The 13,220-nt window shown below is 41.4% G+C and overlaps 1 protein-coding gene and 1 non-coding gene across 5 annotated transcripts in view; one reads left to right on the top strand and one right to left on the bottom strand.

The window, feature by feature from the left end:
* The window catches only part of FREM1 (FRAS1 related extracellular matrix 1), a 256,334-nt gene that overhangs the window by 103,356 nt on the left and 139,758 nt on the right, over positions 1 to 13,220 (bottom strand). For all 4 annotated transcript variants that reach the window (XM_054657951.1, XM_054657964.2, XM_054657963.2 and 1 more), the window contains 5 exons: positions 11,154 to 11,477; positions 8,535 to 8,643; positions 5,808 to 5,939; positions 2,152 to 2,496; positions 1,283 to 1,425 (listed from right to left, as the gene is read on the bottom strand). In XM_054657951.1, coding sequence (XP_054513926.1) covers positions 1,283 to 1,425; positions 2,152 to 2,496; positions 5,808 to 5,939; positions 8,535 to 8,643; positions 11,154 to 11,477 — 1,053 coding nt within the window. The remainder of the gene's footprint in view (positions 1 to 1,282; positions 1,426 to 2,151; positions 2,497 to 5,807; positions 5,940 to 8,534; positions 8,644 to 11,153; positions 11,478 to 13,220) is intronic.
* Positions 10,299 to 10,405, top strand: LOC112204513 (U6 spliceosomal RNA). Its single transcript, XR_002938145.1, has one exon. It is a non-coding gene; the product is annotated as a U6 spliceosomal RNA (small nuclear RNA).

Below are 13,220 nucleotides of genomic sequence, written 5' to 3'. Positions count from 1 at the left end.
GTGTCTATGACATTATAGGAAGGCATTATGTGACAAATAGGACCCTTGCTTTAAGCAGTCATTCTAGAACAGGTTGGAAATTTGCTTGGATCCATATACAGGCTATCTTCCAAGATAATAGGTACAAAATGCCTAGCAAAATGTACGTACATAGTAGGTTTATTAGCCTGTTCTCACACTGCTGATAAAGACATACCTGAGACTGGGCAATTTACAAAAGAAAGAGATTTAATGGATGTACAGTTCCACATGGCTGGGGAGGTCTCACAATCATGGCAGAAGGCAAAAAGGATCAAGTCTCGTCTTACATGGATGGCAGCAGGCAGAGAGAGAGCACGCGAGCTTGTACAGGGGACCACCCGTTTTTAAAACCATCAGATCCCGTGAGACTTATTCACTATCATGAGAACAGCACAGGAAAAACCCACCCCCATGATTCAATTACCTCCCACCAGGTTCCTCCCATGACACGTGGCAATTGTGGGAGTTACAATTCAAGATGAGATTTGGGTGGGGACACAGCCAAACCATATCAGTAGGTGATTACTTAATTTCAGCTGTCCTTTTTTAAAATCTCTATTATCAACCAGCCTCTCCTTTCAAGGAGTCTACTCTATTATAGTTGTCCAGACACTACCCTGACTCCACTTTCTGTAATTTCTATATGGCAATGTTTGCTTAAACTTATTTCTGCATTCTACACATTTAAATTATATCCTCTAGTGGTAGAAGAGACCCTTAGATCTTTAAAGACAACAATAAATAATAGCTAATGTATTTATTGAGTGTTTCCCATGAACCAAAATGTTCTCAGTACTTTATATGTATTATCTCACCTTCACAATAACTGTAAAGGAAGGTTCTATTATTATCTGTTTTACAGACAAGGAAACTGGAGCATGGGTTGACCAGTCAGTCAGTGTCAAGATCAAGAGGGAAACTCATGCAACCTAACTCTAGAGCCTATAATTTAATCACCACATATAAAATAAATGTTTTCTTGAGTGTCGGGAGACAAGCAAATTTTGTGAGTTGCTCTACATAAAAGGGTCCCATAGTTAAATGACCTTGAAACACTGAATACATAGATATCTATAAAACTCTTTCAAAAAGGAAACATTTGAGTAGTCCTATTGCAAAGAAATCTGCTTAATTTTGTTTAATCGATTGTTTTTCAAATTTTAAACCTTGAAACCTATTTTCATGTGGTTTCTAACCACATCTTCTAGAATTGACACCTATGCACAAGACTTTGGGAAAGTGTTCAGAAACGGTCTCTTACCTGTGGCACTGAAAGATTTGGAGGTTCATGGCTGTCCCACAGGACAAATTGAAAAGAATCTTCAAAGATTTCTCCACCAAAATGACGATAATAAATGATTCCATTAAACAAATCCCTCTGAAGGAAGCCAGGGACAGGATAGCCTATTGGGTCCATAAAACACCACATACTTTTGTACAAGCCTATCAAATATCGAGGGACAATGATATTGGACTTATCTTCAAAAGTCTTATCTGTCTAGTATATTATATGTACCCAAGGAACCTGCATTAAATGTTTTCATCAAAGATAAATAATAAAGCAGAAAAATAATAAATAATAAAGCAGGAAAACTAAAGTCGCTACATCTGTCTTGATATATGGAAAAATTAGCATTAGAAAAATATTTTCAAGAAACTTACTCTTATTTCAAATATACAAAGTAACACTAACTACTTACTTGATCCCTATTTTGTTAAACTCCGGATCTACCTACTTTAAGAAGTAGTTACAAAATGATTCTAACAAAATGTAAACAAATGTTATTCATGAAATTATCAATAATCTAGAATAGTCAAAAAATCTCCTTTTAGACTAATTTGTTCTATCTCCTTGCTCGGCTGACTTAATTTTTCACAGTGTAATGGTTACTTTGAGGCTCAGCTCTGGAAATCTGTAGATGCACAACCTTGGACAGATCAAATTAACTTTCCTAAATCTCAGGCTTCCTCATTATGAAATGGGAATAAAAATACTATCTTACTTCAGAAACTTGATGTTCACCTTAGCACAAACTCGGACACAATTTCAGCAAACCCAGAAGGATGCATAGAAGGTTCTCTATGGAAGAGTGAATTCCATTCAAATGATCTTAACTGCCCAGAACTTACCTATCAGTCCTGGCCCTGGCTTCTTCATGATCTCCCCAGCCTGTGGAGGCTTTGTGATATTGAAGAAGATGTAGTCATCACTGGCATCCACATCTGAAGCTCGCAGCATGGATCCCTGGATCAGGATGGTCTGCCCCTCCTCCAGTTCAATGACAACATTGGTTATGAGGAACGGGGGACTATCATCTTTGGGCAAGACGTTGATGGGGAATTTGTGACGGATGCTGTGATGGCCATCAAATATCCGGAAGACCACGAAGTCTTTGGTGGAGTCGCTGTCATCATGATGATAGCGAACAACTCCAGCCTGGAGGTCAGCCACGGTGAAGAGAAATCCTTTCCCCCCTGAGGGAGAGAGCAGAGATGGAGCAGATTGAGCAAGGGAGTGCAGAAGCAGCAGCTGTGGGGAAAGCATCAATACAGCAGAGGCTGCTAAGGAAAGTGTGCAGCCCGTATTTCCCTCACCTGGAAAAACTACAGATTGTTAGTGGGTTCTGGGACAACATATCTAGTTTTGAATACTGGCTCCAACATTTATCAGTTGTGCAGATATGAGCAAGGTATTTAATTTATGAAACTCATCTATAAAACATGGATAATACTACTGTGATGGTTTTAACTTTTTCCATCAACTTAACTGGGCTAAGGAATGCCCAGGCAACTGGTAAAATATTATTGCTGGGTGGTTCTGTGAAGTAGTGTTTCTTGAAGTGATTAGCATTCGAATCAGCAGACTGAGAAAAGATCACGCTCATCATTGTGGGCAGGCTTCATCCAATCCATTGAGAGACTGAACAGAACAAAAAGGAAGAGGAAAGGGGAATGCTCTGTCTCTTCTGGAGCTGAGACTTCCTTCCATCTTCTTCCCTCTGACACTGGAGCTCCTGGCTCTTGGGCCTTTGAACTCTGGAACATAAACCAGCCATCCTCTAACACCCCCATTTGTGCCTCCACCCTCCACCTTCCCTACCCCACTCACCCCTCTCCACTCCCCTTGCCCATCTTCTCAAGCCTTTGGCTTTGGACTGGGTTACACCATCAGCTTCCCTGGTTCTCAGGCCTTCAGACTAATACCCATGACTTCCTGGGCTTTCCTGTTTCTCCAACAGCCTAACAAGGAACCTCTCAGCCTCCACAATTACATAAGCCAATTCCCAGAATAAATCACCTCATAGATAGGTAGGTAGGTAGGTAGGTAGGTAGGTAGGTAGGTAGGTAGGTAGATAGATACATACATACATAGATAGACATTCTGTTGGTTTAATTTCTCTAGGGAACCCTTACTAAAACAAATACTTACCTCATAATCCACAGCAAGAATGAGAGAACTTAAGCAACAGTAAGCCTACAATAAATGTTGGTTATTCTTCAGCTAATTGCTACCATCTTACATGGCAGCAGTTCTTAGAGGAGTGGTCTCAAACCAGCAGCCTCAGTACCATCTGGAAAGTTTTAGAAATGCAAATTCTCAAGCCTTACCCTGGACCTGCTGAATCAGAAATTCAGGTGTGGGTGGGAGGGACGCAACAACCAGTGTTATCAAGCCTATTTGAAAATTACTGGCTCAAAGACCAAGACCTAGAGCTCTAATATCTAACAGTCTGGGTTCAAATCCCAGTTCTGCCATTTTCTACGTGTGCAACCTTAGATAAATCAGTTGTTCTAAGTCTCAGGTTACTCATTTGTAAAATGGGAATAATAATAGTATCTAATATCATAAAGTTGATATGAGATAACAAGTTAAAGTATACAGAATGCTTTGTACAGTATCTGTCACAAAGTAAAGCTTAATAAATGATCATACTATTTTGTATCTCCTCTGAACCCAGACCATCAATGCATTATGGTCTCCCACTCTCCATTTCATTTCTATAGTATTAATAAACATTGCTTTGTTTTCTTCAGATACTTACAACTCTTCCTTTTTTTTTTTTTTCTTTAGACGGAGTCTCCCTCTGTCGCCCAGGCTGGAGTGCAGTGGCGTGATCTCAGCTCACTGCAACCTCCACCTCCCGGGTTCAAACTATTCTCTTGCCTCAGCCTTCTGAGTAGCTGGGGCTACAGGCACGCACCACCATGCCGGGCTATTTTTATGTTTTTAGTAGAGATGGGGTTTCACCATGTTGGCCAGGCTGGTCTTGAACTCCTGACCTCAAGTGATCTGCCCGTCTCGGCCTCCCAAAGTGCTGGGATTACAGGTGTGAGCCACTGTGCCCAGCCAGAGACTTACAATTCTTAATGGCAGGTGCACCCCATTATTCTCTTCACACCATGTGGCTGTGTTAAAGACCTTAGAGGAATAAACGATTTAACACTTTCTTGACCAAGAGCCACTTTATGCTTCTTCCTCACTACCAGAATCCTAGTTGTATTTGGCATAGCAATACGGTCATTTAAAAATACTCAGGCTTCCCGACTTGCTTGCACTGAGGAGTTGTATGTGACATAGTTTGATAAAGAAATCTAAGTGGAAATTGTTGTATTGTGCTCCTAGGAAAACTTGTTAGATACAGCAAACTTAGATCATGACTTCTTTCATTGTTCCTTCTGGGTCTTCAAGCCTCAAAGACATGAAGAAAATAACTAATTTTCAAGCCACTACACTTGGATTTCTCTTACATACAAGCGAACACCCAACCTGACTGGTATACCCAGATTTAAACTGGCCTCCCACTGTCCTGGGATTAAGCAGGAGGATTTATCATACATTTATTATTTTGTTTTTGATTCCAGAATTCCCTGCTCACAAATGATGGTGAGAGTTATCTTTCTGCTTTACAGTTAGGGAAGCTAAGAAGATAATTGAATTAAATCCTCTGAGTTCATTATAAGGAATGACTTATTTCATCATAAAGTGTAAATATTACTTTTATTAGATTATTACCTTGTTAACTATCATCCCATAGAATTATAAATTTATTTCTTTTAAACCATGACAACTACTACTAATAACATAACATCATTATTACTAAAGTATTAATTAAGCATTAATTTTTCTTTTTCTTTTTTCTTTTTTTTGAGATGGAATCTTGCTTTGTCACCCAGGCTGGAGTGCAGTGGCGTGATCTTGGCTCACTGCAACCTCTGCCGCCCAGGTTCAAGCAATTCTCCTGTCTCAGCCTCCCAAGTAGTTGGGACTACAGGCGCCCGCCACCATGCCCGGCTAATTTTTGTATTTTTAGTAGAGACGGAGTTTTACCATATTGGTCAGGCTGGTCTTGAACTCCTGACCTCAGGTGATCCACCCACCTTGGCCTCCCAAAATGTTGGGATTACAGGCGTGAGCCACCGCGCTCGGCCTAATTTTTCAATATACTTCTTTGAAGCAGAGAAATAAAAAACATTCTGTCCTCCAACTGGGAAAAAAAATAACTAGTTAAGGAGTATACTTACAAGGAGCCATGCATGGCATCCAGAAAGCAAAACTGAGGTTTAAACAATGAGCCACGTACAAGGTGCCATTCATAAATGGTTAGACATTGATCTGAGCATTTGAACACAAAAGTCAATGGTTTCAAGATCTCCAGATTTTCTGCATTTGACAATTTCATTGAGAAATGGGGCCCAAGAGATGCTACATATATCTGTTAAATACATCTACTTTTGAAGAAAATACTTTTGGATTCTTTGCTAGGTTACCAAGTTGGATCATTCACCTCTTAAAGTCAGCCATCCATGCTGCAGGCCACCAACGGTGACTAGCCGGACAGCACCGATGTCGTCATTGTCGACAACCTGAAACTGTTCCCAAGTGATGGCTCGAGACTGCCCCTCAAGGAGATTCAGACCTATGAAAGAAAGGAGAAAAGGGTGTTGGCATGATAGACTGGATAAAGAAAATGTGGCACATATACACCATGGAATACTATGCAGCCATAAAAAATAATGAGTTCATGCCCTTTGCAGGGACATGGATGAAACTGGAAACCATCATCCTCAGCAAACTAACACAGGAACAGAAAACCAAACACCACATGTTCTCACTCATAAGTGGGAGCTGAACAATAAGAACACATGGACACAGGGAGGGGAACATCACACACCAGGGCCGGTTCGGGGGTAGAGGGGAAAGGGGAGAAAGAGCATTAGGACAAATATCTAATGCATGCGGGGCTTAAAACCTAGATGACAGGTTGATAGATGCAGCAAACCACCATGGCACATGTATACCTATGTAACAAACCTACACGTTCAGCACATATACCCCAGAACTTAAATTTAAAAAAAAAAAGATAAGAAAATGGTATTGGCAAGTTCTATGACATGCCAACGTGCCTGCTTAAGAAAAGATGAATGAATTTCCACTCATGAAACCATCTGAATATTGCATCTTTAAAAGCTTTTCAAGAAACTGGAATGTAGCTTTTATTTTTAGTACTATTTTTATTTTTAGTCCTATTAACTCCAATATTACAACAGATTACAGATAATCCTGAAAGGGAGCAGAGCAAGCTGGTCGAATTGCAAGGTAGCGTACTGCTGGACTTATCTTATGTTTCTCTCACATCTGCCAGCTTCACCTGCCATCCCGGCCTCAACCAACTGACTGTTCTCTAGCTGCAGCCGCCCCATGAGGGTTCCCAGTCTCCAAAATTGTAAAGCCCTCCTGCCACCACTGCCTCATCTTCTGATGCAGCCGGCTACCTCCACTGCCCTCTAGTGGTGGCAGGACCAACCTTGTGGCTGATCAGGCCCTGCACCAGGGGACCCAGGAAGTGTGTGCAATGGCTGCTAAGAGGGGCCAGATAACACATTCTGGGCATGTGGGGAGTTAACAGCCAGTGAAGTAAACTTTAACCCATTAAAGACAGGAGATGGGAAATAACTGACCATTAATAGATTGTTGACCTTTTCCCAACCCCACTTCCAACTCTTACCAGACACAGCAGTTGCATCTTCTCCCTGGAGACATCAACACTGCAGAGCAATCTGCTTTATCTTATTGTAAAGCTGTGACACCAGCTCAGCCATGCCACCTTTTTATTTGCTTCTCCCCTTACTCTTGCTTTTAGTATAGGGTTAGTACATCTGATCTGCCTCGGGGTCTGTTTTCTAGGGAAATTGGGCTAATACATATATAAAGGAGACGGAGAGAGAAAAAGAAGGAAGGAAGGAAGGAAGGAAGGAAGGAAGGAAGGAAGGAAGGAAGGAAGGAAGGAAGGAAGGAAGGAAGGGTGGGAGGGAGGAGAAATGGACAGAAGTGCATAAGAAGAATCTCTGTGACTGGCAATAAGGGTTTGGAAGCCAGGAGTGCATAGGACAAGGCATCATGGAGCACAGCAGAGGAACAATCGAGAAGCCTAGAAATATATACAGCAAAATATTAACATTGGTTATATCTTCACGGTGAAATAATAATTTTAGATGTATTCTCCAAATTTCAACGATGGCACAGATCAAGTTCATAATAAGCAAACATTTATTTTAAAAAGGATTCTGATGTTCAAAGCAGCCAAAATGACATTGAGCAAACCTGGGTGTCACCGATCACACATACACGTACAGACTATTCCATCTCTACACTCAGGCAGGAGCCCATGCAACATGTGATTATTCCTAAACTTAAGGTTACTGATTCCATCTTTTCTCTCATTACCCCCTTGACAGAGGTACAGTAGGATGTATAGCCAGAATTATAAATCAAGGCTGCTCACCTGATGTCCTCTATCTCTGCTGAAACTCACACACATACAAACACATATCTATGTGTACACACACATGAGGCAGCTCGTTTAAGCTGCCACCTGAGGATTTAAATCAGACACAGATATTTTTTCCTTAATACTATCTACCACCACTGCTTATGAGTATGTTTCAAATGGTATTGATGGGATCAGTGAGAAGGAAAAGATCTCCATTTACATTCCACATTTACATCTGATCAACATATATATATATATATCACATAAGTCCACTCAGAATTGAGAGGCATAGAAAGCCATATTTTAAAGCAGTTAAAGCTCTTATTTACATATTTTAGTTTCCATGCAGCCCAACATAAAAATAGACTATAGATTATAAAAGCTAAACCTTTCTCCAATCCCTTGGAACAATTTGAGTTGGAGATTTCAGTCCCACTACAGCTCAATATCACACATAGTCAGTTTTTTGCTTCATTCAGTTGAAAAGTGTCCCTTTGTCTTATCTCCGGCAGAGGAAAGAACTTGGCCTCAGGACACAGAAATCCTGGATTTAAATTTCTCATGCTGCCAGGAGGAATAAAAAAACAACAACAAAAGCTACTATGTGATGCCCTTAATCTGTCTGGGTTTCAGTTGCCACATGTATGACATAGGAATAAAACTACCTTTCTTTCCTGACCCATCTACTTTCTTGTATTCCCTTCAGGGCTATGTTGCCCTATGCCTTATATTGAGCTTTACCTGTATTCCAGGATACACGGGGGGCATTTGTATCTGCTGTTCTGATGGAGATGTGGACTGTCATAGGTGCACTCCTTTCAAAGAAGAAGTCGTATACCTCCAATTCTACCTGTAAACAAACAGAGGCAAAGGAGCCACACACTGAAGCGTTACAGGGTAAAGTAGCATTAATTCTGGGTTATACCCACACACAGAGGATTCAGTTTTCTGCGGGGATTCACATTTCTGTGGTTCCCACATCTCATTTAGACAACCTGATTTGACTTTTTCAGGTTCTAGATCTTGTTCCTTACTTTAACAGTATTTTAAAATTTTCTTCTACATAAAAGAATTTATTAATCTAAAATTGGTAATATGCTGGAGAAGTGTCTCTGCACTTGCTTAGGAGACCAACCCCTTCCCACATTCAGTCACTTAAATCTTTCTCAAAGGTGGAGGATCTAGAGAAGTGGTTTTCAACTAGGGGTGATGTTGTCCCCCTAGAGGACTTTCGGGAATGTCTGGAGGCATTTTTAGTTTCAGAAGTCGGTGTGTGGGAAAATGCTATTGTCATCGAGTGGGTAGAGGCTGGGATACTAACATACTACCGTACACAGGACAACCTCCCAAACAAAGAATTATCTGATACAAAATGGCAATTGTCATACTGCTACTATCAAGAAACCCTGATCTAGAGACATGTATTTCACTAGACATATTTTTAAATATCTCAACTTTATTTACTTTCATGAAATTCATAACTAATAAGTAAGTAGGGGCTGCGTGATAAGTTTTGATCTTTATTATGTGCTGTGTACGTATTGCACCAGATGTTGACAGAGAAGAATGAGGTATAACGCAGAAATGCAAGGCATACTCCCTACTTTTGAAGAACATGTGGTCCATGGAAGAGGATAAGATAAATAATCAAATAGCACTATATCAGCAAACACTAAATAACAAAAGAAACTGATTCAAGGCTGCCAAAGCAACAGACTGAACAGGAAACTACATGGGCAGGAGGTGTCTTTTTTGGAGGGGTAATGCATTCGGTTGGGCCCTGGCCCAGGGCTTCCAGTCCACACAACCTGAAAACTGTGTGATCTCCACTGAAAAAATTGAGAGTTACTGTCTTACGAAAAAAATCACACATTCGCACAGGTTCTGCTTTAAGAGTACATTATACAATGCCAGAAACTACACACAGGAAGCAGCCAGAAAAGCAGTGCTCTAAGATTGGATGTGCAATGAGAAATTACTTCCTAACAGGGAAGGCATGGGGGGCCACAGACTATGATGAAAAGGGGAAAATAAAAGCAGAAGGCAAAGCATAGCATTTATAGCCTGAAGTCCTTTGTCTTCCCTTGAGGCTACATGCTGAAAATGCCGAAATTACAATAGAGATAACCCCAGGGACACTCATTTTCCTTAATAAACCTGAACTCAAGTCTATATCAGTCTGCTCGTTTACAATTTCCACCCTGTTTGAATCAAGTTGCTGGTAGTTCTTTAAGCATGTGAAGCATTATTATGTGGAAGACTTTAACCAGCTGTCCTCCCCTCCCACTAACTACAAAACAGAGGAGAGGGGTGGAACCTGCAGCAAAAGGAAATTAGATAGAAGTAGGACCTTCCTGATGGACTGTGTTTCACTGTGAAATTAGTTATCAAATAAGACTACGGAATGTCCTATCCTGAGTCCGTGTTATTAATTAAAATTAAGGATTCCCATAAAAAGCTCTCACAAAAAAAAAGAATAAAAGAATTTATTAATAAAAGAATTGTGTGCTCACCTTGGCAGCACATATACTAAAATTGGAATGATACAGAGAAGATTAGCATAGCCCCTGCACAAGGATGACACACAAATTCGTAAAGTGTTCCATATTTTGGGTGAACAACACACACTGGGGCCTGTCGGGGTTGGGGGTGGAGGGAGAGAGAACATCAGAAAAAATAGCTAATGCATGCTGGGCTTACTACCTGGGTGATGGGTTGATAGGTACAGCAAACCACCATGGACATGTTTACCTATGTAACACACCTGCACATCCTGCACATGTACCCCAGAACTTAAACACACCCAAAAAATTTTGTTAAAAATAAAAGTATTGTAAACAAAAGTCATCTCTAACTTCAATGGTCTCTGTGATTCAGGAAGGCTGTCGAAGGCTGCTGCAGTTCTCAAACTGGTGAGCCCTGGGTCAAATGTGGCCCTCAGAAATATTTGGTAGCTAGCACAATACGTTTCACTACAATTTTTAATTGTTTTCTATATTCAAGAATTTAAGCATTTTACCAAAAATGTATCATTTTCCAATTTCTCTTGGCACATGAGTGCTACAGCAACAGTGGGCACACTTGTATCCTTGCAGGGCAGCGGTGGGCATGAGCTGAGTGGCAGCTGCTTCCTGAGGGGATGGCTCTTTCTTCAGTTTGCCACAGTGCCCCTCAGTGGGGTTTGCTCATTGACCCCACCTGCCTGGCTCCTCTGGGCAGTTAGTTTGCATCCTGATTTACAGTGATTGATTCTTTTCTGAGGCAATGAATGTACAAAGGAACCTGAGGGTTTAGGGTAGGGGGTTCTTAAATAACCCTGTGACTTCTAACTAGGCTGGAAGCTTTGTCTCTCCTTCTTACCTCATCATGTCTCCTCTCAGAATGGCTGCTGTTTGGTGGCTGATAGGCGATCTGCATGTCACTGAGATCTTTCCAGGTGAATGAGGAGATTGGTCTGGTGTGATCCAACAGGTGAGTCACATAGCCCTGGAGCGGGGCTTTAGTAATGTTGAACACCAGCAAGGGTTTAGGGGTCTCATCTTCTTCACAGTCCAGAACTGATGTAGTCAAGGAGGTCAGGATGAACTGATCCACTTCCAGAATAAACATGGCCATGAATGCAGCCTTTGGAATCTGATTCGGAATTCCAGCTCTGATATAGACAGGCAGCCACGCACTCTCTGACTTTTGAAGGATAGAGAAAATATAAAGGAGGAAATAATATGAATGAGGTGATATCATACAGGGCTAATAGCATAATATTTAATACAGCCAGAGCCCAGCGTCTAGCAGTGACCTGAAGCCTAGCTGCATATTGGAATCACCTGGGGAGCTTTAAACACATGCTGGTACCTAGGATCCGTCTCCAGAGGTTCTTGTTTAATTGTTCCAAAAAGGGGACCAGAAAACCAGTATTTCTCAAGCTCCCTGGTGACTCTTACATGCAGCCAGGTGAAGAAGGGAGCACCTACTTTGGCATCAGAAGGAACTGTGTTTATCATTCTATCTCCAACACTTTTAATTTGTGTGATTTTAGACAAGTTACTTAACTCTTCAGTCTCATTTTCTTTCCAGCTGTAAATGAAAATATTAATACTAGACTCCCAAGAATTAAGTGAGGACAAATGAAATAGCCAAAGTAGGCACTTAGCAATCTGGCACTCACCAACAACCTCCTCCAGCCGCCTTCCTCACCTCCTGTCATGTAGTTTTAAAGGGGGCAGGAGAAGGATGAAGGAAATATGTCTTTATGATTTGGTTCTCATGCAAATGAAGAATAGTTGCTTGGTTGTCTAGCTAGTTAAGACCCTGGATCTTCAAGCAAGGGTTGGGCATTGGGGATTGCAAGTGGCCACTGAGGCTAGGCATGCATCCTCCCAAAATGAGAGCACTATTAGCAAGAGACCCTCCAAAGAAACCATGAAATTGTGCCACAAGATCTAAGATCTCAACAAGTGCTATGGGCAGAAAGAATCCTCACAGGGTGAGGTGTGGTAGCTCACGCCTGCAATCCCAGCACTCTGGGAGGCCGAGGTGGGAGGATTGCTTGATGCCAGGAGTTTGAGACCAGCCTAGGCAACAGAACGAGACCCTATCTCTACAAAAAAAGTAAAAATAATAAAATTAGACAGGCATGGTGGTGCACACCTATAGCCAATTACTCGAGTGGCTGAAGCAGGAAGATCACTTGAGCCCAGGAGTTTGAAGTTATGGTGAGCTATGATCATGCCACAGCACTTCAGCCTGGGCAAGAGAGTGAGACTTTGTAAAGAAAAGAAAAGAATCCTCATAGCTGTAGATGCTAGTTCTCACAGGATTTGATCTAGCCCATTGCTGAGAGAACCAGGCTCAGTTATCAAATTCACATTAGTCCCATACTGCTGAACACTTGCCATTGGGCTAGGAGTTGTAATCTGTGTATAACAGAATGCTAAAGGTCCAATAAAAGAGATTAGATGTGCAACTGAATGTAAGACAGGTAGTAAAATATGCAGAATTTACAAAGCAAGTTGTCTGGAACTAATTCCAGACTCCAGAACTTTCTTGCCCATATAAGAATATAAAAAGATTGAGAAAGGTAAGAAAAAGATTGATTAGGAGAGAGGAGTGCTTTGCTGTGTTGTGTTCAGTCACTTTCCTGACCTTCAACACCAAACATTGGCACGGAGCAGGAAGAGCAGAGCAATGCCATATCTCCTGTCCCTTAAAATGTGTTTCTTGCAGTTGAAACACACACAGAGAGCTGACGCAGGGCTCATATCTGAGGAAGCTAACTGGCTGGAAGCAAAAAAAAATGATGGCTGTGCCAAAATCAGTCTGTTCTTGTTTGTGGCAACAAGGGACATATAAATGTTTCCAGTTACGGGCCTAGTGGGCAGAGGGCTGGTCTGGGATCTCCTGGACCCTGAACTTCAGAGTGCACTCTTG

This window comes from Pan troglodytes, chromosome 11, assembly GCF_028858775.2.
Source record: "Pan troglodytes isolate AG18354 chromosome 11, NHGRI_mPanTro3-v2.0_pri, whole genome shotgun sequence".
In the NCBI taxonomy this organism is placed as follows: domain Eukaryota; kingdom Metazoa; phylum Chordata; class Mammalia; order Primates; family Hominidae; genus Pan; species Pan troglodytes.
This window is presented reverse-complemented; position numbering and strand designations above follow the sequence as displayed.